Below are 25,312 nucleotides of genomic sequence, written 5' to 3'. Positions count from 1 at the left end.
TCATGCTTTGCTGGGGTTTATTTTCACCTTCCTCTGGATCAACAGCAGGTATAGGATTGTGTACATGGGATTGTATGGTACGGTTTTCAATACTGTTTTTTTTTTTTATGTTTGAACCGGATGGACTTATGTCTTTTTTCAACCTGACTAACTATATATATATATATATATATATATATATATATATATATATATATATATAAAACATGCAAAACATAATGAACATTATGTATGAACATTAATAAAAAAAGGAACTCTCTGTATTGAGCAAAGCCACCCCTTATCATTGTCTTGCTGACTATTCTCTCCTATACCAGAAAAAGGGAAATTCTGATGTCAGATTTTCACATATTTGTTGCTGAGATAATTCATTTTTGTTTATGAGAGTTATTTGTATTACATAGTTACTTAGTGCTACAGAGAAGTGTTATAAATGTGTTACCTTCTTTTTTATTTTGCTTCCTAGGTATAACGAGGTATGGAAGACCCAGGAGTTCAGCCCTGAGCATATGAAACTACTCAATGAGAGGGCCACAAAACAACATGAGTCAGTCCCTAGGGATGGGTTTAGGGAAAACAGGGAGGAATTTCAGAAAGCAGGATGCCTACAAGATATACAGCCAGAAATAGTTGATATTCCTGAAGTTGCAGTAAGAAAAAATAGTCAGGATAGGAGTATAGTACAAAGTAATATATTGGCAAGCGATGAAACATTTCTTAAGGAAACTCAAGCACCAGTTATTCCAAGTAGAGGTAAGACAGTGCAGGTAACACAGCACACACATCAAGCAAATAGAAAAGAAGCAGCTGCAGTCTCTGAGTTGGTACTGAAAGGAAAGATTGCACAAAATGCATCTTTCAGTAGAGATGCAACATATCATGACATAAATCAAGAGGCATTACCCAGGGGTAATGAGAACTTAGCTGAAATGTTTCAGATGCCTGAGATTACATTCAGGTCAGTTCAAAAGGAGCTAGACTCTAAAGATGTGCAAGAGACAGCTTGCAAGTCAGCTGATGGTGTGAAAATATTAAGCGAGACACAAAAGTCACCCAAGGCAAGCAACTTTGATGATACAAATGGAATCTATGGAATAGATCACATTACACAAAAGGGAGTACAGAAAGCTGCAGCACCGCAATCTAGAAATCTAGAAGGTAAACTCTCTACAAAAACTGAACAGGCTGGTAACAAAACTGATGTTCAGCCACATGGACGTATAGAATCATCACTGTTTGAGCCAGAAATACTACAAGAGCTTGCACTAAATGCAGAACAAAGTGTAGCAAAAACAGATAATGATGAAAGCAGAGCACCTAAAGTAAAACATATTGTTGAAAAAACATTAGTGAAAGATAGTGGAGTTAACTTCATGCCAGAAAGCATTTTACAAGGGACACAAAAAACATGTTTAGTTGGAGAGACTACACAATTGGAACAGGAAACACAGGAACCTGCACACAAAATTCATATCAGTGGTAGTGAACCAGAAGGGGTAAAAGAAGAAAGCAATCTCAACTTGTGTAATGCTCAACAAGTAACGCTACAACACACACTGCTTGATACAAATGTCAGTCTAAAAGACACAACACTTCTTAACATAGAGGAAGAGGCAGGCACCAATATTGCACACAATCAATTAGAATATAGGTCAGGAGGAATAGTCAATATAGATAGACAATACAGACAAGAGCAGTATAAGACAGATACAGGAGAGGTTGGAGAAGACTGGGCTGAGCATCAGATAATCCAAAAAATTGATGACTCAAAAGAGATCCAATTTAAAGAAAAAGAGGAAGAAAAAGAACAGTATCCAACGACCGAAGAGAGCAATAGAGCTGAAGGGTTATCAGTGGAAATATCAGCCCATGAAATGACTAAAGAGAAAAATGAAACTCCAAGAATCAAGGCTGAAGATACTATTCAGGGAGAAAACAAAATCCATCAGAGTACAGACAGAAGTGAAAATAAAGTGAGTGAACCTGAAAAGACAGGAGAGATTACAACATCAGGACATGAAAGTTTGTGTTTTGTATCGGTTGTAGATAAAAGTCTGCAAGGATCATCACTGACCACAGATAAAAGAGGGCATGACAGAGGCAGTGATTCTAAATATATGTTAGAAACTGTACATGAAGGTATAATTAATATAAAACCGAAGGAAGGAATTAAAGCTGACGAAAAAAGTATGCTTGAAACAGAGGGTATAAAAGAATATATAAACCATACAAATGAGATACACTCCATAGTTGTAACAGAAAATGGAATTCATGGGTTAGAAAAGCTAGAAAGTATTGTCACTGACACTCAAGACAGAGATATAGGGAAAGATGCATTAGTTATGGATAAGGAGCTGGAGCAAAAGGAATCAACTGAAGTGGCTAATGTGCAAAACGAAAAATTTAGTGAACACAGAAGGGAAGAAGGAATATTTTGTAAGGTGAATCCAGCACATGAGTTAGAAGAACATCTACCAACCGAGTATATTATTCTGAGGAACAGTATATATCAGGATGAAAGATCTAAACTTGAAAAGGCTTTATATCAGGATGGTGTTAAAGATACTTTTCTATCACCAAGCGAAAAGTTGGTTAACATAGACTCATGTGTTAAAAAAAATCATAATTTGGCAGAAAAATGTTTTTTGGAAAATAAAATGCTACAAGAAGAAAATTCACAGGTTGAAGACATAGTAGAACATGATGTGGTGGGAGAGTCCCATTTTAGTTCTGTTCAGAGACATGATGAAAAAAGTGCCCAAATTGCAAATCAGACGGGTGGAAAAGAAGAAACATCTCTTCAGACTAAACACAAATCATGTAAACAACGTGATAGATCTAAAGAAGTAGTGGATCAAGATAAGCTTGATTCTTTCTGGATTAACAAGAAAGTGGATGAAGAAGGAACTATAACTGGAAAAGCAGAAGATCAAGAAAATATATGTCTTTGGGGGGAAAACAGATTACTTGAAGAAGAACAGATACACAATTCAGGACACGTACATAGCCATGAAGAAGCTATTGCTGAACAGTCAGAAAATAGTATGAAAAAAAATATTATTTGGACAGATAGAAGATGGGATGAGCAAGCATCTAAAATTGTAGATGTACCAAATCTAGTTTCTTTGGCAGAGATGTGTCTGGTTGAAAAAACAGCTGAAGCTAGTCCTTTAGTAGATATAAAAGATGCACATAAAGAAAATTCAGATGGGATAACTAAGAAAGACCTTGTGAGAACAGATAACTTTAACAGAACAGCGAATGTTAACACACCAGAGGTAGAGGAGAAAGTAGATAAAAACACAGATGATAAATATGATATATATGAGGACCATAAAGCAAAAGAGGAAAGAGTTGATCCATCAGTAGTAATGGAAGAGAAAGTGGCTGAATTAGTACTTGTTGAGGATGTAGTAACCAAAGTCAATGAGCAGACAAATCTGAAAGAGGCATATTCTATACTAGGGACTAAAACCAACATTAAAGAGTCAGTCCAAGAGGATATAGTTCTCAAAGACGGTGTTCAACACATATCAAGTAAAAAGGGAACACAGGAGAACATAAATGTAGAAGAAACAAAAGTCCTGACAGAAGAGAGAGTAGGCATATCTACTATAGTAGTAATGGAAGAGCAAGAAGTACAGGATGACATATATTTGAAAGAAATTGTAATCAGTAGAGAAAAAAGAAAGCAAGCAGAAAATAAAGATGAAAAACCAACATCACACCTGGTAAAGGAGAAAATAAACCCTCAACAAACTATTTTACAGATTAGAATGCAGGACACTATGGAAAATGTAGTGCAAATAGATAATAGATTGAATGTTAATATTTCTAACAATGAATTATCACTTGGGCCAGTTGAAATAAAGCAGAATTTTGAGGAGGCTGTGCAAGGGATAGAGAAAAAACAGGAGGCGCTGGCAAAAACTGGAAAGCAAGAAGTACTAGAGATTAAGCAAAAAGGTAACACAGATGTTATTGAAAAAGGAGACCTGGATATTCTGTCAGTGTCTGAGTATTTTTTGCAAGGCAATGAACCACAACAGACACTAGTAAAAAGTGTAGAACAACAAGAGACAAGTTTAAGGAATATAGCAAAGGAACAAGCAGAGCAGGTATACCAAACTAACAATATGTTACCAGTAGTGTCACAGCCAGAGACATTGCTTTCCTCAGGTTGCAGAGAACCAATAAACCAAGACACTGAAGCTACTGTATGTCCTGTTGTTGAGACTTTTCCCACATATTCTTTGAGTAACTTAACCTCTGAAGCTGAGAAAACCACAACCGATATCTTGTCAGAATGCAAATTTTCAATTTCCCCTACATCAATCCCTGGACAACAGAGACGCGCAGAAAAGAAGAGACTGAACGAGTACTCAGGGCATGTGGGGGAGGTATGTGATAGTCTATGACCCAGATGAGGAAGAGACACTCTGCATGGGATGTGGTTAATATAGTAATCCCCCGCATGGGGAGGAAAGAAAGGAATTCTGCATCGCTGAAGATAAATATTGTATTATAGACAGTATGTGAGAGACATTTACTGGGATGATACTCTGCAGTTGAACTCATTAAAAGAAGATCTTAGTAGAACGCTACATTATGGGACACAGGATGAGTATTCAGGTACGTAGGGTTACGTATATTGCAGACAGACATCTTCTCTCCTCCTAGCTACTTATACTTTTTATCATTATATTTTTTTCTACTAGCAAGATTCTTCAGCATTGCAGAGCCACTGTTGGTCAATTTTCAGATTCCAGATCAGCAGGCACTCGGCATAGTCTTCAACATTGTACCTGGACCCTGCTGTGAGAAAGACACTGGATCGGACTGTAATGTGCCTGTGAGCACTGGACTCTATGTTGGGTGCTTGCCTAGGTATCTATGGTGCAATGCATTATGTTAGATGCAGAGCGTTTTACAGATTCAGGATCTTGCTGCACCCACTGGCAGAGTTCTGTCCCTGATGATCCCTTGGAGGGCATGCCTGCCAGGGGGGCGAAGTCAGTTTGGTATGCACTTAATGCCATACACAGGCTACTTTAGCCAATCCAGGCCACCTTTGGTTGCAGTAATAGGGCTTGCTCCCTGCCTTTGTAGGAGTCGGCACCCCTAGGGGTGTGTTCCCTTTCCCCTTTTGGGAGCTATGCTCTCACCTACAATACATTAAATTGTGTCATAGACGCTCCATCGGAGCACAACAACAAATGTTTAAAATGGAAAGGAGAAAGGAGAAGGGGGGCATATAGAGGGGGACTTTCTAGAGGGGTGCCATCATTAGACCAATATGATTGGAGAATATGTATAAAATCAAATACTTTTTTTGAAAAAACATAAATATAAAAGTATACTGTATTACCAAACAAGATGAAACAGTATCACAGTAATCAATTAAGAACATGTAGATACAAGCCAAAACATAGTAGCCTGTAAATTGAACAATACATATCATGTCTTACACAGGGGCTAATAGATGTTACTACAGACCCTTTAACCAACCAGAAATATGATGTCCTGGTTAGTACAAGCATGAAGAACGATGATGCCCAAAACTATAGCCCGACATGTTTCTCGGCAAATTAATCTTTGAGATACATAAACACTATGTTACCTTTGTAGACTGATGGTTTATATATGACTACATATTTGTTTTTTCTCTATTCTAGTGTTCTTATTTGAATTTTGTATAGAAAACCCCCCCAAATACCCCAGAGGAAGCGGCTATTGCCATGAAACATGTCGGGTTAATAATTTGTGGGCAACATCGCTTTCTGCACAGACACGACTTCTGGATGGTAAAGGGTATATAGTGATTACTACTAACCCCTGTGTAGGATCCGACATCTCTATCTGTATTCAATATATGAGAACATGGTCTACAACTGCAATTGTTTTTAAAAGCAATATGTCTGTATTGGTCTTGTATCCTGTGAATACAGTATACATTTTATATTTTCATTTTTTGTCCTTAATAAAAACTTTTTGATAATTTTATATTTATCTTTCTGAATCTATCTGTTGTATACCAGCACCCCTCTATAAAGTCCCCTGCTTTATGCGCCCCACCCTGTTTCCCTTCAAACATATACATTTGGGACGTGGTGCTTATACCTTGTGAACATTACCTTTTTGAGCCTGTCTCCCCTCTTCTCAACAAACTAAGCAGGTTTTTTTTTCTTGAGCCAGGGATCAGCTAGCCTTCACAGTGGATGCTCTTGTGACTCTGTAGGATCAGTTCAACCTGATCTACATCTTTTATCTCGAACACTTTTTCCTTGCCAGGATCAAGATGAGAGCATTCCAGTGATTCCCATCACATTGAAATGCCAAGGAGGATGTAGTACTCAGACTTCCTCAGGCTCCTGGTAGACTCTCTGTGGACCCTCTTTGATCATTCAGATCTTCTGTGCTAGGTACCAGTTTACCTCTCTGCTTTTTGGATGCTGTCAACGACTTGGCTGTTGAAGGCTTGGTCTTGAGGGACAGGGAAGATTGGAATGGTCATCCCTAATAGCTAGAAAATCAACTTCTCATGAAGTCTACTATCACACGTATAAAATGTATTTCTATTGGTGCAAGAAAAAAAAAATTAAATCCCAGGAGGTCTTCCATGAGACGAACTCCGTCTATTCTTCAGTTTTGTTTGGATCAGGGTTTGGCAATGAGTACTATCAAGTGTCAAATGTCACCCTTAGCAGTTCTTTTTTCAGAGACTGGTAGTTTCTCACTCCCTAATGAAGCCCTTCATACATGGGGTCACTCACATTTTTCCTTCTGTTGGTACCAAATTACTTTTTGGGATCTCAACCTAGTTCTGTTGGCTCTTTAAAGACTGACTTTTTAAACTATTAGGAGATATTTCTCTGACTGTTCTTATTCAGAGGGTTGTCTTCCTCATTGCCATCACCTTTGAAAAGCAAATTTCAGAATTGGCAGCCTAACCTTTAAAACAAAAAACGTTTCTTGTGCTTTACAGTTTTTTTTTGAGGCCCAGGACCTTTTTTCATCCCAAAGTGGTTTCTTCCTTTTCCTTAAACCAGGACTTTGTTCTATCATTCATCTGTCCTGCTTTTAAACATCCTAGGGGATTTCACTCTATTATCTGCATTTGATACAGGCTGTTCAAGTCCTAACTCTCAGCTAAGGCCCCCTTTCGAGAGTCCAACTCTGTTTGCAGTTCCTAAAGGTGCCCATTCTCATTTAAATAACTATTAGCTTATCATCCAAGCTTAAGAACTCAAATACAAGATTCCCCCTTTCCTGGTCAAAGCACACTCCAATAGATTGCTTAGTGCTTCATGGGCTTTTCAGCATAAGGAATCTCCTTCTGAGATTTGCAAGACTGCCACCTAGTCTTCTGTTCACACTTTTGTTGGTGCAAGATTTGGCAGTAAGGTTCTTCATGAGACTATGTAGGTTTTGTTGAGCCCCTCTCTGTTAACCTTTAGGTTTTTTTTTTTTTTTTTTTTGGACCTTCTTTTCATTTTCTCTGTTTCCCCCTCTCAGTTAGACTACTTTTAGGCATTCCAATGTACCTGAATACTCACCCTGTGTCCTGTAATGTACAATTCCGAAAATAGGATTTTGATCCTAATTTAAAGATTATTTTCTCTGAGTATATGGACATAGGTCCCTGTTCTTATAATCAACTTCTACTATTGCTTGCTAACAAAACCGAGGTATGCTTAGATAGTGAGAGGTTATACTGGGCTGTTCTTACAGCTTTGCCAGTGTAAAATCTCATTAGGGCAACAATATAAGCCAATGCACCTATATACGCATCCTGTGTCCCATAATTTACTCCAGTAAAAGGATTTTTATAGTAAGACAAAAATCCTGTTATTCGGCTAATAAAGCGAGAATGCTTAAAATGCACGTAAAACATCATAGGGTTAATTTACTAAGACTGGAGAGTGCAAAATCTGGTACAACTATTAAAAAAAAACACGCAGCCATTTGGCTTCCAGGTTTTTTTTATTTTATTCAAGCTTAATTGAACAAGCTGAAGATAGTAGCTGATTTGCTGTCATGCACAGATCTTGCACTCTCCAATTTTAGTAAATCAGCCCCCATGCATAAATCTTCCAGTATTATGTATATGAAAAGTTATATTGTAGGTATGTATGCAGGTACTTTGACAAGATTTAATATGTATGCTTAGCTGTTTCAGGCCCTCACATAATTTAAAGCATATTTAAGCCCCCCCCCCAAAAAAAAATATAATATATTGTAGCTTACCAGTCCTTGGATGCTAAAGCTTAATTTCACCTGGTAATCCTGGTAAAACTCCTCCACTGTATCTTTAAAGGTAGCCGTGGTTGCCACCCAGACTAAACTTCAACTGTCTTCTTTTTTTCATCTCCGTTATATGAAGAATTATAGGAATAGTAGTTTACACATATGAAATAACATTGTTTTATGCTTCCAGGTCAGCTCCCAAAAAGTAACAAAGACACCATATTTCTGGCAAGATCAACAGGTATTTTCTGCACTTGCTGAAAATGTTCTTGGTCTGAAAAAAAGAAAACCAATGCAGCAGCACCGTCAGATACTTAATAGACTGAATTTCATGCATGCTCCATATTTGGGGTCTTTGGCATTTTTTGTTTATGTGACCTGAGCTTAGACCACTATCACTGCAGACATAAAACTTTAGAAATACAGAATATGTGACAATTAGTCAGGGCTAAACTTTAAGTAGCATGATGGTACCTAACAGGTTAAAGATAGCCTTTTATAGAGTGTCTGGATTTCATGGCTTACATTTTGTTGGCTCTTGTACAAATCATAGTATTAAGTGCTTCCAGTATTGTGCAGAAATAGAATATAGCCCATACATCTTTAGAATTCAGCTGTAAATATAGCCATGTTCATGCAAGGTGTAGTTTCCTCAAGATCAGTTGGTATGTTGTTTAGTGACATGGTTAAACATTTAATTTAGTAATTGAAGTCACATCTGCTATACAAAACTAAAAGTTAAAAAAATCTACGCTTAGAGCAAAAAGCGACAACAAATGATTAAAATAATACATATAAAAAACAGCAGCACTCACATTTATCTGAATACTAGAGAATATGTGAACTATAAAATCTTATTTTCTGTTGTGCTGCCTTCAATGAACACCTAATAAATGTGCAACCTAGTGAACAAAAATGTGACAAGAGAAAAGACGTCGTCACTTTTCCGGAGAGGATGTCTTTTATGACGTATTGTGTAGGGTGGAGCTAACGCTGGCTTCATCGCAAAATGTTCGTGGAGTAGAGTCTATGTATATTCGTCTATTGTTGCTGCAGTGTTTTGTGAGTACCTGACAAAATAATTAAAGAACTTTGTTTTTATATTCTAAACTAATGTGGCTCCTTTTTTCCCCTATGCCTATTATTGTATTTGGTTGACCTTGCTGAAATTGTGAGATTACTAGAGGGCTCCTCATATATCCTCCAGCGCATCTGGCGATTGCTTGAGCGTTGCTTTACCTCCCATTTAGAGGTCTTTATTTCTGGTAAGCTGATGGAGTGTTTCTTTTTTCTGGTGACGGAACACTGAAGCGGAGTCATGATTCTTTTTAGATTCTATGTGCACAGGATCACCACAGATTTCAATGGACTTTGCGTTGACATTTTTTAATTAATATATTTGTTGTTCACTGAGTTGCACATTGATATTGGGTGTTTATTATAGACAGTGTAACAGAAAATAGAATTTTATAAATCTGTTATACAGGACTTAAACCACTTCCCTTTTACAACTGCAGAGTGTCATTCCTTTTCATTAAGATACTACACTATGCTCCAATCAATAACTTTGCATAATTCAGCCATGCAGAGGAACCTTTGATGCTGTGTCTGCTTTTTAGATGGTCTGTCCTCTGCTGCTTGTTCCTTGCTAGGAGTCATCACAATTTAAATACTCCCACCTTCTAACATTTATTGGTGAGTTATAAAACACTGGTGATGGTCTCTTGCTCTTTATCAGTAATTTCTGCAATTTATTGCCCCTTAATATAACATTAATCTTCTCTTCTGCTTCGCTCTAAGATCTTATAATTATACTTACTAAACTGAAAGAGAGCATGAATATTTTTTGTAAACTTTTGTAAGTGCTTTCTTCAAGCACTTAGCTCAACATGTTAGCTTAGCACACATAATTGACTGTTACAGTTTTAGCATTATAACCTACTGTATAGTTTATGCACTGCTATGCATACTTTTTCTGCATTGTGTTCGTTACCTATGTGCAGTAAAATAGCTTTCTTCTCTTTAGTCAGAAGCAATCCTAACATTTAAAGACCTGGGAATCACTGATCGCAATAACCCACTTCCTGCTAATTCATGCTTTTTGTTAATTATATTCTTCTTTATTATATTTAAAATGTTGTACTATTTAAATTATACCAAAGTAACAAAAGAATGGAGTTCCCATTAACAAAAATCTAATTGTCCAGTAATATAGATTCCTTAAGGATGAAGACAGCGCTACCATATTACCATAAATTCAATATATATTATTCGTGAATAAAGTGCTCTTGTGCATAAACTATCAGTCCAAATGATAAACCTGCATTGTGCCCAGTTACATAGTTAGTCAGGTTGAAAAAAGACACAAGTCCATCTGGTTCAACCAACAAAAAAAAAAACAGTATTGAAAACCCAACCATACAATCCCATATACACAATCCTATACCCGCAGTTGATCCAGAGGAAGGTGAAAAAACCCCAGCAAAGCATGATCCAATTTGCTACAGCAGGGGAAAAAATTCCTTCCCGATCCCCGAGAGGCAATCGGATATTCCCTGGATCAACTTTACCTAAAAAATTTTTAGTACCCATTTATATTATGTACACCTAGGAAAGAATCCAGGCCTTTTTTAAAGCAATCTAGTGAGCTGGCCAGAACCACCTCTGGAGGGAGTCTTTTCCACATTTTCACAGCTCTTACGGTGAAGGAACCTTTCCGTATTTGGAGAAAAAAATCTGTTTTCCTCTAGACGTAAAGAGTGCCCCCTTGTCCTCTGTGTTGACCTTAAAGTGAACAACTCAACACCAAGTTCACTATATGGACCCCTTATGTATTTATACATGTTGATCATATTCCCCCTTAATCTCCTCTTCTCAAGAGAGAATAAATTCAGTTCCTCTAATCTTTTCTCATAGCTGAGGTCCTCCATACCTCTTATCAGTTTGGTTGCCCTTCTCTGCACTTTCCAGTTCCCCGATATCGTTTTTAAGAACTGGTGCCCAAAACTGAACTGCATATTCCAGATGAGGTCTTACTAATGATTTGTACAGAAGCAAAATGATATCTCTCTCTCTGGAGTCCATGCCTCTGTTAATACAAGAAAGGACTTTGCTTGCTTTGGAAACCGCAGCTTGGCACTGCATGCTATTATTAAGCTTATGATCTACCAGAACAACCAGATCCTCCCCTATGGATTCCCCCACTTCTACTCCACCTAGTATGTATGATGCATGCATATTCTTAACCCCCAAGTGCATAACTTTACATTTATCAACATTAAACCTGATTTGCCACATAGTTGCCCAATGAAACAGTGCATTGAGGTCAGCTTGTAAGTGGGCGACATCCTGTAAATAAGTTATTCCACTGCAAAGCTTGGTGTCATCTGCAAAGACTGAAATGGTACTTTTAATCCCAGACCCTATATCATTTATAAAGATATTAAAAAGTAAGGGTCCCAACACTGAACCTTGGGGTACACCACTGATAACCTTAGACCATTCAGAGTAAGAATCATTAACCACTACTCTCTGAATTCTATATTTTAGCCAATTTTTTATCCAATTACAAACCAATCTTTCTCTTACGTCCTCTGACAGTCGCCACCTGATGGTATTAGCCTTCACTAATGGGTAATGGCACACTCTGCAGGAGCAGGCAAGGCAGATAATTGATTATCAGGTTAATATAAAAAAACTTTTTTGTACCTCAGCACACCACTAGGGGGTCATCCCTTCACCATTACCAGAACCCAATCTGATATTTCTTAAGTTTGAAGCTGCCTAGCATCAGGAGAAGAGCTTTAGGTCTTCTCTGCTAAGACCTAGCGTCTTGGCATTCTTATATTTTTTTTCTAAATTTAAGTGTTTTTTCTTTACACAATAGATTTTTATTTCTTCTCACTATCACTAGTTAGTCAGGGATTCCTTTCCTGGAGGACTACAAGTGACTGCAGAGCTGGGCCTCGGACTGGGTATCATAGATCCTTATGCCTGCCAACGAGCGTCGCAGGTTACTTGTACGCCCAGGCCTCGCAACGACAGTGCCTCTCCATATGGGGATGAGCAGGCGGAGCTGCGCTTTGCAGAGGATGTCTCAACCCGGATCGCCCACGTGTTGCCAGCGTCTCTCCATGGCTGACGGCACCCCCACTTCGGGTGGGAGGTCTCCCGTTTTTGAGCAGTGCCCGCTGCTGGACTGGTGAGTACTGAACCCCCTTGTCCCTGGGGACGTTTAGGAAGTTGTGGGCCCACTCCTAGGGGATAGCAGGGCTGGCGGTCTCTGTAGGATCGCTCTTCTGACTGGGTTGGGGTTTTCCCTCCTTTCCTTGCCCCCGCTGGGCGGCGCTGCATGGGAATGCTGTGGGGTCTCCCTAGGGTCCCTGCTAATAGCCAGGAATGTGTTTGGTGCATTTATTTTGCAGCCGCTTGGAGCGGCCGCCACTTTAGTGGTTTGCAGATTGTAAACTCTGTAAAACAGCAGCCATGTGAGAATTCTGCTCAGGCTCCAGGTCCGGCGCCATCTTGGATGTGGGCAACATGTCTAGTAAGGGCAAGCAGCCATTTTCCCTGTGACTTTTGTCATTAACTTTCAATAGGCACCTTTTCTCTGGGCTCAAGGGCTGGCCTCTAGCGATGTGAGGTCACTTCCTCCTTCTCTATTTTTATCCTGTGCAAAATGTGCTGTCAGGCTGGGGATTTTTGCTTATATCTTGGCCATTATTTGACCAAATCGAATTATTTTTTGGTAGTGTGTTTTTTCAAGGGGCTCTTTCAGTTGGTGCAGATTGCGGCGTGGGGGGGCCCGCGGGAACCGCCGATTTAAAGGGCCAGCGTCCCTTTTTTCATTTAAGGCAAAAATGGTCTCCCGTGATAATAAATCCCCTGCAGGCCTGGTGGGGACTTCGAGTACACCTGAATCCTCTCCCCTGGCACCCATATCTGCTGCTCTGGCGACTTTGGCGTCCCAGGTGAATCTGCTGATGTCGTAACACTCCTCCATAAAAAATGGCCTGTGCCCATGATTCTGAGCCCGAATTGGTTGCCATGGACGATGGTCCCCCTGAGGGGTCCCGGTCCTCCACGTTGAGGGAGAGAGGAGGGGGAATCTTCCTCCTCAGTAGCACGGGAACGCACTATGATGGATGCTCTCATGGGCGTCATAACAGAAACTTTCTATCTAAACGAGTCAAGTGAGCGGTCTGGTTTGCTCGGGTTCTACAGACCCCAGACAGCCGGGTCAGGCTTTTTTCACGAGATTGTGAATGGCCAGTGGCGGCCTATTTAGCGCATGTTGGTGGGGCCTAGGCATTTTTCCACCCGCTCTCCGTTTTTTGGAGGCGGTAGATGAAAACGTTGGTCGGTGTCCCCAAGCAGGGTATCACACTGGGTCTAGGCTAAATAAGTCCACCTTGCTGCCAGTAGGGGATTCCCGGTATTCAGGGATCTAGCTGATAGGCGCGTGGAAGCGTTTGCCCGCCTCATTTATCTAGTGGCGGGTTCCCTGTTGCAACCTGTGTTTTGCCGCAGTGATGGCCTCTCAGGCGCTTATGACATGTTGCAAGGGGCTTCGCAGCAGGATTAGCTCATCCACACTGCGATGTTCCCGGGCGACGCGGCCTTGGACGTGGCTCCTTTGGTCGCCTGGTTGTCGGCGGTGGGGATTGCGATCCACCGCATTACATGGTTAAAGTGCTGGTCGGTTGACCACGCGTCCTATAAGACGGCGTCTGAGGTCCCCTATGAGGGGGATCGTCTTTTTTGGGGTAACTCTAGCTGAGTTGATAAGGGGCTCAGGGGAGGTAAGAGTACTCATCTGCCCCAGGTCACCAAGAGAGAGCCTCCCCGCACGCGGAGGGGGCCCTCCTTCAAGACTCCACATAATTGCCTTCGTGCCTTTGGGACGCAGGTGAAGGGTATACCCTTCCGGCTTCCCGGTGGCCACGAGGAGCCGTGGTTGGGTAAGCCAAATGCCGGTCAGTCTGGTTTGGCGGCCCAGTCTGTGACGGTGGCGGGTATCAGACCCCTGCCCTTCTCACAAACTTGTGACCGAGGACCAGGCAATCTCACACCCTGCCGTCACTTGCGTAAAAATGCCACTCTCAGCTGCTCCTGGCACAAAGATTTTCCAGCTTGCGGGACCACAATCTAGATGCCAGCAGGCTGAGAGCAATTGTCACCGGGCTAATTAAGCAATTAATCCTTTCTCTGCCACCACCGCTACGTTATTTTATGAGCCCAGCGGATGCTCGTAATTTTAGAAATACCAATTATGACTTTAGAAAAATCATCTGTCATACAAATGTCACCACAGGCAGGAATGTCCAGAGGATTTATTCTATACAGTAGCACTCTTCAAGAGACAGGTTCTTTGTTAGTTTGCATTAAGAGCTTAGGGACAAGATTAACACTTTTCAAAATAAGGTTTAATAATAAAAAGGTTAAAATTGGTGCAAATAAAAATATTTACAGAAAAATGGGTTTCAAAGAAATAGAGACACAATTCAGCAATTTAGAAAAATAAGATAAAGAATTAGAATGATACTTGCATTCAATGTCCTGAGTAGTATCAGAGTTTCAGAAGCTGAGCCGGTTCTCAAACGTGATATATAGATGTTCCTTCTCCTGATGGTACAGGAGAACTGAGAACTCATCTGCTTCTCTCCTTTTTCTCTCAGACCACAGGGGGTTTCACCAGAGGTCCTTGACCAATAAACACAGTGGCCATGGGCGGCCCTAAGGTGTAGACAATGCCAAGGAACCTCCCGTTTAGCCAGATTTATAACATAATTCATATCTCGAAAAATGTAATGGTTACATTCTTTAAACTGCTAGTTTATCATTCAGCCTGTGATTTGGCTTCAAACGATACTAAACATGAATATATTATTGCACAGGAAAATATCTTATTGCTATCATCTATTTTATATGTGACAGAGGATCATGCATGGTCTCGTTCCGTTCAGTATTTTATTTTGCATTTAACTATACACTTTCTAGAGACATATCTTGTTTGTGTTTAAAGTTCTGAATTTGTGTGTGAATGAGTTCATTTTCCTAATGAACAATTTGGTTTGGGAATTAACGACGCGGCTCTGGCCAGCCTTGCTGGACATCTGCTAGGATTTCCGTCTGTGCTTGAGATAAGGGTCTTTGAAGAGCCATTTCTTTGAAGCCTCTGCATTCCTAAGTTAATTAGCTCAAGGAGGGGGCTGGGTGAATGATCTGTCGTTATAACTGTCATGGCTGAGCTCTCAAACAAAATGGTTGCTTGACAAAATGGTTGCTTGCAACAGCTTTTAGGATATCCAGTGCAGGATATCATTACACAGTCCACCTCTCCCTAAAGGGAAGCCCTCCCCGTTGTCAGGGTTTGGGGGACATCTGCTTTCTTTTCAGGAACCCTGGTTGTCCGGCATTCAGGACAGGTGGGTTCACGAACCAATTCGTTCAGAGCACAAGATCGAGTTGATCTTGCCCCGCAGACAGGTTCCTCCCATCTATTCTTCAGCTGTCCCCTGATCGTCTCAGAGATCTCATGGGGGCTGTGCACGGTTTGCTTGCACACTGAGTCATTGTACCCGTTCTTTTTAGCTAGAGGCCTGAGGAAGGAGCGCATGCTCCGACAACGCGTCGCCTACGTCATCACGCCCTAGGCTCCACGCCCAACCCGGAAGTTCGCCGCCGTAGGTATTACAGGTGTCCCCTGGGTCCGGACATTGCTGGCTTGCACAGTCGGACACGGATTCCCTTGGAGTACATCAGTATCCCCCCTCGCTCAGGCAGTGGAACAACTGATCCTTTGAGGATTCCCATGATGTTTTAATCGTTTATATTTGTGAGTACCCAGTATTGGTGGATGTGTAATAAACCATAGAGTCTACTGCACTTAGAGTGGCGCTTTTTCTTTCTTTCCAGTATCCTGCAAGTTTACTTCTACACTTGAGCTAAAGCTGCCTTCAATAGTGCACAGACCGATCCAACTTTATGGACTTATTGGACTTTCCAGCACCTCATCCAGGTCCGTTCTTTATTTCCCTATAGGAGGCCATTAAGGTTCACGGACACGTTGGTGGTGCCTTGACACCGCTTTCGGCTACTGTATGCCTTTCCTCCGATTCCACTGTTATCCAGGTTCCTCCGCAGGTTGATGTCGGAGCGGATGTCAGTCATTCTGGTGGCCCCTGGACGGGCCTCGATGGTCCTTGTACGCAGACGTCGTTCAGGTGGTCGTCGAACCTCGATGGCGGCTTCCGCTGCGAGATGATCTGTCTCAAGGACCGATCTTCGATTCTGCTTTACAGTTGCTGGATTTGTCAGCATGGCTGTTAAAAGCCAGGTCCTGAGGGATAGAGGTCTTCCTCAGGTGGTCATCCGTACTTTGTAAGAGGCTCGCAAAGCCACTTCAAGGAATTATTTTCACCGCACCTGGGAAGCGTATGGTGCGAAGTGCATGGTTTTCACCCTCGTTCCTTCTCGGTGTCGAAGGTCTTGGCCTTCCTGCAGAAGGGTGTGAAACAGCATCTGGTGCTGAATGAGGCCAAGGGTCAATTGTCGGCCTTGGCCGTTTTGGTTCAACGACCTTGGCGTCGCTTTCTTTGGTCAGCACTTTCATTCAAGAGGTCCGACATTTGGCTCACCCCGAGGGGAGCTCTCTTGCTTCCATGGGACCTGAATTTGTTTTTTGTCAGGGTTACATTAAACCTCTCTTCGAGAACATCAGGGAGATGTCCCTGTCTGTGTTGTCACGGAAAGTTGCTTTTCTGGTGGCCATCACGTTGGCTCGCAGAGTGTCTGAATTGGCGGCCTTGTCCTGCCGTTCTCCTTATCTGGTACTTCGTAGAGATAAGGTGGTTCTGCGACCGAGTCAACCTTTTTTTCCCAAGGTGGTTTTCTTCATTCCACCTCAATGAGGATATTGTGTGGCCTTCGCTGGGTATACAACCCAAGCATCCTAAGGAGTTTGCCTTGCATTCTCTGGATGTGGCCCGGGCGGTCAAGGTCTACCTGTCCGCCACGGAGTCGATTCGGCAGTCTGATTCTCTGTTTGTTCTTCCTGGGGGACCTCGGAAGGGATTGGCCGCCTACAGACGATTGTTCGGGCCTGTTCCATCACGGGTCAGGTTCCTCCTTTCCTGGTAAAGGCTTTTCTACTCGAGCCGTTAGTGCCTCTTGGGCTTTTCGCCATCAGGCATCTGTGGCTCAGGTGTGCAAGGCGGCGACCTTGTCATCCGTGCACATTTTCACTAAGTTTTTACAAACTTGACGTTTTGGCATCTTCGGATGCTTCTTTTGGCCGCAAAGTTTTGAGTGCGGCAGTCGTTTAAGGGGACATTATTTTCTGTCCCTCCTTGTAGGGTGTTGGTTCTGGGTTTGGTTCCAGTTTTTTCCTGTGGGCTCAGGTTGTTACTGGCCCAGTTATTTGCGTTACCTTCGAATTTGGTTGCGTTTCTTTCCCACCCCTCATAGCTGCACTGCTTTGGGACGTCCCATTAGTGAAGGCTAATGCCATCGGGCGGCGACTTTCAGAGGACGTAAGAGAAAATATAATTTTTGTAAGAACTTATCATAAAATTATTTTCTCTGAGTCCTCTGACAGTCGCCGCCCCCACCCCCACCCCTCTGGTTTTTGGATCTGGGGGTTGTTGCCTTCCGGTACTGCTTGCTACAAACTGAAGTAATATCAGATTTGGTTCTGGTAATGGCTGAGGGATGGCCCCTAGTGGCGTGCTGAGGTACAAAATATTTTTTTTGTATTAACCTGATAATCAATTATCTGCCTAGCCTGCTCCTGCAGAGTGCACCATTACCCATTAGTGAAGGCTAATACCATCGGGGGGTGACTGTCAGAGGACTCAGAGAAAAGAATTTTACGGTAAGTTATTACAAAAATTCTATTTTCCAAGCCAGTAGACTTTACTTTACACATTAGCCGTGTGTGGGGAACTGTGTCAAACGCTTTTGCAAAATCCAAGTATACTATGTCCACAGCCACCCCTCTGTCCAAGGTTTTACTTACCTCCTCATAAAAAGAAATCAGGTTTGTTTACAACTTCTGTCTTTCATGAATCCATGCTGTCTGTTGCTTAAAATAATTTTTTTCCAGCAAGAACTCATCTATATGGTCTTTAAACACTCTCTTTTAATAAACACACATAGGGGAAAAATACATACCCCGATGTGTGTGTTTTTCTTAAAGGCATGAGTGAAAGAAGGCAATTTGACTGTGCACAACATATGTTTATCATTTGGACTGATAGTTTATGCACAAGAGCACTTTATTCAGCAGTAATTGGATTTATGTTATAATTGTAGTGCTATCTTAAAGGAATGTTATCTATAAAAAGTTTTAATGCCATGGAATTACAACATAAAATTTCCACAAAAATTCACATCTTGCATTAGTCAGTTTTTGTGATAAACCTCAGTTCCTTGATTCAGTGTGCAAACAGTACTTTCTTCTATATTCTGCATTACAGCACTTTCTCCATCTTAATTTTCTTAGGTTGCAAAGTGTCATTTCCTCCTCTTCAATGTGTAAATGTTGCTTCTTCTCTAACTCCCCATATAGAGCTGCGCAATATTCTGTCTGACAAATACATAAAAAGCATATTTCCTCTGCTATAGTCCTGCAGATTAAACCTACTACCCAAACTTTCAACCTGCATGTAGCTCTGGCTATTGCTAAACTGTGGAATCTGCATATGGGCATTGTTCATACAACACAGGGTAATAAAGTGGCTTACTATATTATTAGTATTTGGTACTAATAAGTTATGATTGTGTTTTGTTTTTCCCTGTCATACATTTATGTCTACCAACATTCACTAGAAATGAATATGCTCATGTGTACAGTTGTATCTTTATAGAAAGCGCTAAGTACTGACTCGTTGCTCCGCTGGTGTCAAGAAGTGACGGCTGGGTATCGTGGAGTCCGAGTCAACAATTTCACCACATCATGGAGAAATGGACTGGCTTTTTGTGCCATCTTTCACCACTTTCACCCCGAAAGCATGTAAGAGATTCTTGTTTCAGTTTTTGGTAGATTCTATCTACAGTGTTAAATAATCATTCTTATGAATAACCAGGGACTTTGGTTAACAGAGGTGTTTGCTTGGTGTCACGGGTCTGCACACCTGCAGCAGCAATTCTGGGAGTCCTTTTTTCAGTGGTATGTTTTACTGTAAATGATTTTACATTATGGGGAATGCAACAGGTGGAGTGGAAATACCAGAAGGTGACCAAGAACATCAAAAGCTACAAGGTGATGGAAACAAGCATAGAAACATTGGCATAGAGATCCTAACATGGTTTTTCCCTAAGAGATATAAGAATGCTGCCCATTCTGATTCCATTTATAATTGAAATGCCACTTTGGTAGGGAAGACCTTTTTATTAATATATGCATTATCTTTTTTAAGTATAGAGGAAAAAAATAGAAAAACAACACGGGGAAAATACTAATAGGTTTTTTTGGTTGGCTAAAGAACTACCATCAAAAGTCTTTGTATATTTAAAGTAGAATTATAGGAAAACAAAAAAATTGTATACACACCTTTCCATAATTTTCCTCTCCTGGTTCACCTTAACGTCAGCATACAGTGGGTTGTGGCTCTGCCCCCACAACCTCATAGGAATGGTTAACAATAAATCAAAGACAGACGCGGCTCGCAGCATTCTCTGTAACTCTCAGCATTTGGGTGGGACTGTACGTGTTGATGCTGACTGGCCCTGTCTTAAGCCATGCCGGACCAAACACAGATATCAGTTTTTCTGAATGAAAGGTAGCTGCCAAACAGACCATACTTAGACCAACATCCAGAGGATGTGTTTCTCTTACTTCACCAAAGAAAGATGGTAAATTGACTTTCTGGTTAAAGTGGAAGGAGAAATACACGTTTTGGTTTAAACGGTCTGGGGGTTTTAGGACTATTCTGTCCAGATAAGATCGTTTGGTAGGGCTCCTTAAGTACAAAGCTGCAGCTCTGACACCCTTTTCATAGAGGTAGTAGCAACCAGAAATACGATCTTTGGGGTTAAATTGCAAAGTGTACTCAATTCTGTAGGACAGAAACAAGGCCTTGTAAGAGCTGCTGACCATAGGCAAGTCCCACTTAGGGAACAATGATTTATTGGCAAGTCTTTAACTTCATGCAAGCTTTTAAGAACTGCATCAATAAAGGGTTAAGGGCTCCAAAACCTCTGTAAGTGTGGAAAAGGCTGAACTTTGAACGTATTTAAACCTAGACCCCTGTCCAGCCCTAGTTGTAAGAACTGCAGGACCTTGGCTGGTTTTGGTAATAAAGGACTTCTCTGGTAAGTCTTATTCATGGAAATCTCTTTGGCTTGACACAAGGTAGCCGCTACCTGCACTGGACACTCTTGACTTGGTACTCAGCCTCTCAACTTCTATGCTATCAAATGTACTCTCTTGTGGCTGGATAGCAAAACTGGCCATGAGAGAGCCGATCTGTCATCACTGGCAGAGGCAGTGTTGACTCAATGCTCAACTGTAGGAGAGAAAGACACTAGAGCCTCCACAGCCAAAAATGGTATAATTGGCAAAAATTGATAGAGAAAGTTCCATTGGCAGCCAAAAGAATTCTACAATTTAACTGCTGTCTGGCCACAGTACAACTTTTGTTCCTCTTATAAAAGGAGTGAATGCAAGTAGGGCAAGTATTGAATGCAAATAGGGCTTTGAATACTCCTCTCAGTTCGAGAGCATTCAATACTATGCCTCGTATTTATCGGAAAGGTTGGGGGATGCATTTCAAGTAACCGTCTGCTCAAGCTGAACATTCCATGATCTTGAGCAGACGGTTACTTGAAATGCGTCCCCCAACCTTTCTGGCTGGGATCTGACATGATGGTGTTCAATCTGAAAACATAAGTTGGTCAATTAGGAGAAACCAAGGACACACAGGCACTGTTCTGCTGGAAGAGACTTCGCACCCAAATCCCCTTTGACTTTCTCTATCAAAGGATGGATCTTCCCTTGTGGAAGTTCTACAGAATGTTTCTGTGTATCCAAAAATGTCCCCACAAACCTCATTCTTTGTGCTGGGCAGAGGAAGCTCTTCTTCCAACTAATTAGCTATCAAAATGTTGCAAATTGTGTAGCAGAGCATCCAGATGCTGGATAGGCATCAACAATTGCTGGGTATAAGAAGGATGTTGTCCAAGTAGTGGTGTACTCTTATTACCCTCATTATTGCAGACTGTAGGATCTTTGTAAATGTCCTAGGGGAGGTGGACAGACCAAAGGGGAGCCACCAAACTGGTCGTGGAACTAAAACGCAGGATCGATTAGTGGAACTGAAATGCAGAGAGCATCCAATCTCCCAGAGTTATCAATAATAGAATTTATTTGGTTCTCTATCTAGCACGACTTCAACCTTCTGTGCTTGTTGAGTTTTTTCAAATTTAGTACTGGGCATAGGTCTCCTGATTTGGATTTTTTTAAAACTAGGAATAGAGGTGAACCAAATCCTCATCTCCTCTGGGCGCTTGGAACCTTCACGATCGCTTGTTTTTTATTTAATTCGGCCTCAAATTGGACCAGAAGTTTTTGCTTTTCCATGCTTGAGGTGCTTGTAGCTGTATACTAACGAGACACTATATTCTAATTATGAAGTCCCAAATAACGGAAGCTTACCCTGCAATAAAAAAAACGCTGCAAACTGTGCAGCCAAATCAATCAATCTAAAGTGTCACACACACAAAAGGGACCTTCAGTATCCCAGGATCATACGACTGCACCTTCAGTAATGTGGTGTACCACATCCAATGCAAAACATGTAGCAAAGGATCTTACATTGGCGAAACTGAACAAATGTTGCGAACAAGAATGAATTTGCACAGACACACCATCAAGGAACATAAAGAAGATAGTGAACCTGTGGGACATCACTTCTTACAACCATACCACACTATGAAAGACCTCAATGTTTTAGTTCTTAAAGGGAATTGAAAAATGTTTCAGTAAAGGAAAACCTTTGAACTAAGAATGATAATTCTATTTGACACAAAAAATAAGGACCTTAATTTAGATATGGGATTTCTTACTCATTATCCAACAGTTGTACGACCCCTTTCATCACTGTCTCTCCCCCCCCCCCCTCCCATCCCCCTGCCCCCCAGCCTATAGCTCTCCCTCTTTTTTTAACATTCTGCTAAAACTTTTGTGAAGTAGTACTGCTGGGGCTTTGAAGAAGGGGACATACCCCTAAAGCTTGTTCTAAAAAATTGCATGTTAGTGCAAATAATACAATTATCACTGACATTACTCAATTGTTTCTGTTGTAAGTGCACAAATATGGCTACAATCACCTAAAGCATGATGGAAGATGCGTATACAGTAGTTGGATGAAGAAGCAGTTAACCAACCTAAGTCACAAAGGAAACACAGATCAAAAGTGAAATCTTTTTTCTCTCAAGATGCAAAAAGAGGAATCTCATACCTCAAGGTTTCTGGATTTAACATCCTTGTGCAAATACACTCAACTCTCCTTACGCAGAAGGATTTCGTAGACCTACCAGCGAATGATTAAGGAATAACCTCATTCACAAACTGTATGGTAAAAAGGTAACAATCAAGAAACAAAAGCAATCAGTGTTTGAAACCTTAACATCATTGGTCCCTACAAGCATCAATCAAATTAGGAATGAAATGGAAACCTTACAAAGACAACTGCAAAGACTTGCCATGAATAGTAAAAACACTCCAGAAGCTACACTAAGAACAGACCATTTGGATACATGCTAAATACAGGGAAACAACTATTGCCATGGTGACAGCTCGACTAAATGTTACTAAAAACTATGAGAAGCAGAACCGCATGATATCAAGTTTAATAAAATATTAATTAAAAAATATATATAATATGTAAAATATATTTATAAAATAATAATAAATAATAATAAAAGAAAAAAATGGAAACATTTATGAAAAAAAAGTCAAGTCAGTAAAGATTTAAAAAGAACTGACACTGGCTGATAAAAAAAATACTTGAGTGGCACATTGGATGAGACAATTAAGTGTGGTACAAAGAACTATATGGGTATAAATGGAAGAACTGTAAGGTTATGGGGACATATTGGGTATTTACACAATATTAGATCTCATGACATTATTTTTAGACCATTATTTTTAAAACATTATGTACTTACTTTTGTAGGATCTCAACAAATAAATAGAGACTATAAGGGTCCTTACCTAAAATAATTGATAAAATATGTTTAAAATATATATGACCTGTGACATTAGCATCCATAATATAGAGGCAGATTCACTAAAAATTGTGCTGACCTAGGACCAGGGGACTGTCTGAGTGCAGGTCACCCTATGTACGTGTGGGGGAAAAAGGTAACATAATCAGATTAATGCGAAGGGGGAAAAACAAGAGCAAGGTGAGAATTATGTTGAATACAGGTGAAGGATATATAGTACCTAAAGGAAAGGACTGGATGAAATGAAGATAATTAAAGCAAAGGGCTAATCTCTAAGCCTTTATTTAACTCTTCAGGAGCCAAAGTTCCAAGACGATAAATGCAATAGTAATCTCGGGCACATAGACGTTCATGGTGTGTAAAGAAATGTTTGGTAACACTGTGCTTATTGTAGCCTGCTTCAACCAAACTCCTTTGCTCGCCAAACCTTTTACGGCAGGTGCAGATGGTGTGCCCAACATAAAGTAGGCCGCAGGGTCAGGACATACAGTAAACAACAAACTCTAATAAGCATGTGTAAAAAATCAGATATGGTGTAACATTTTGCTTTGAACCGAAAGTATTTTTTTCTGTGGGTGACCTACTTGCATGTGAGGCATAGTAGTTAACGGCATTGGTACATGCTTCTGGTGTTAAAAAAAGGTTAGCTGGGAACTCATGGTGTAGATTTGGGCTTGATTTTGCCGGGTGCTATTTTTAGGTTCCTAGCACGTCTGTAAGAGAGGAGGGCTCAGTCTGTGATGGTGGATTTGAGGTGTGGATCCTCTAGTAAAATGGACCAGTGTTTTTAAAATATGCACTCCATTTTTCTAAATTGAGTATGAAAGTTGGTGGTTAATCGCAATAGTTGTGAGGTCCATGTGGCCATATTTTTTCTCTAAACTGGAGCTCTGTTCTGTTTATAGAAAGTAATGGCCTCATCAGCAAAGGTGGGAAGGTAGGCTTTGTCAAGAAATTTTTGCTTCAAACGCTCACTGTGGATAACATAGTCTTCGTCTCTCGTACAATTATGTTTGAGCCAACAGTACTGGCTCTTGGGGATATTGTCCGCCCAGCGGGGATGGTGGCAGCTCCTATAATGTAAGCAAGAATTACCCGCTATGGGTTAATTATAATTTTGAGCATTGATGGTCCTATTCTCATGGCACAACAGTAGGTCAAGAAAGGCCAATGTATTCTCTTCACAGACAGATGTGAAAGATAGACCCATGTTGTTGACTTGCAATGTTCTACAAACTGCTGGACCAGAGATATAGAACCATCTCAGATAATTACCACATCATCAATATATCGCCCATAAAAGACTACATGTGGAGCAAACAGGTTATAATGCCAAATGTAACGGTTTTCCCATAAACCCATTGTGAGGTTGGCATAGCTGTGCCATGGGTTTGTATGTAGAATTCTCCATTGAACTCAAAGTAATTGTGGGTAAACAGTATTTCGTGGCTTCTAAAATGAAGTAGGCTTGACGTGGATTTAGAAGGAAAAGTTGGTCGGCTCTCAAACCAACCTTGTGGGGTATAGATGTGTATAGTGAAGTGTCAAAGAAGAGCCAACGATACAATGGTTCCCAGGAGTACTCCTTTAGCGTCTGAAGCAAGTGTATGCTGTCTTTGACACATGAGGGTAGGTATTGGGCCAGTAGTTGTAAGAAATAGTCAATAGAAATAAAAAAGTGACTGGTGATTCTCTCCATTGCTGCTATGATTGGTCTGCCAGGGGGATTTTTGGAGTCCTTGTGAATTTTAGGTAGATGATAGAAGTAGGGCCTGTTGTAAAAACCATGCTTGAAGAAAGATGTATCAATTTTATTAATAATACCCTCAAATGA

At 40.8% G+C, this 25,312-nt stretch overlaps 1 protein-coding gene across 1 annotated transcript in view; it reads left to right on the top strand.

The window, feature by feature from the left end:
- Positions 1-25,312, top strand: part of EHBP1L1 (EH domain binding protein 1 like 1) — a 539,613-nt gene that overhangs the window by 400,903 nt on the left and 113,398 nt on the right. Inside the window, 2 exon segments of the mRNA XM_082271174.1 lie at positions 467-4,400; positions 19,116-19,261. Coding sequence (XP_082127300.1) covers positions 467-4,400; positions 19,116-19,261 — 4,080 coding nt within the window.

The sequence above is a fragment of the Pelophylax lessonae genome (assembly GCF_965119305.1).
Source record: "Pelophylax lessonae genome assembly, chromosome: 10".
Lineage (NCBI taxonomy): Eukaryota > Metazoa > Chordata > Amphibia > Anura > Ranidae > Pelophylax > Pelophylax lessonae.
Note: the sequence above shows the minus strand (reverse complement) of the source record. Positions and strands in the feature narration are given on the sequence as shown.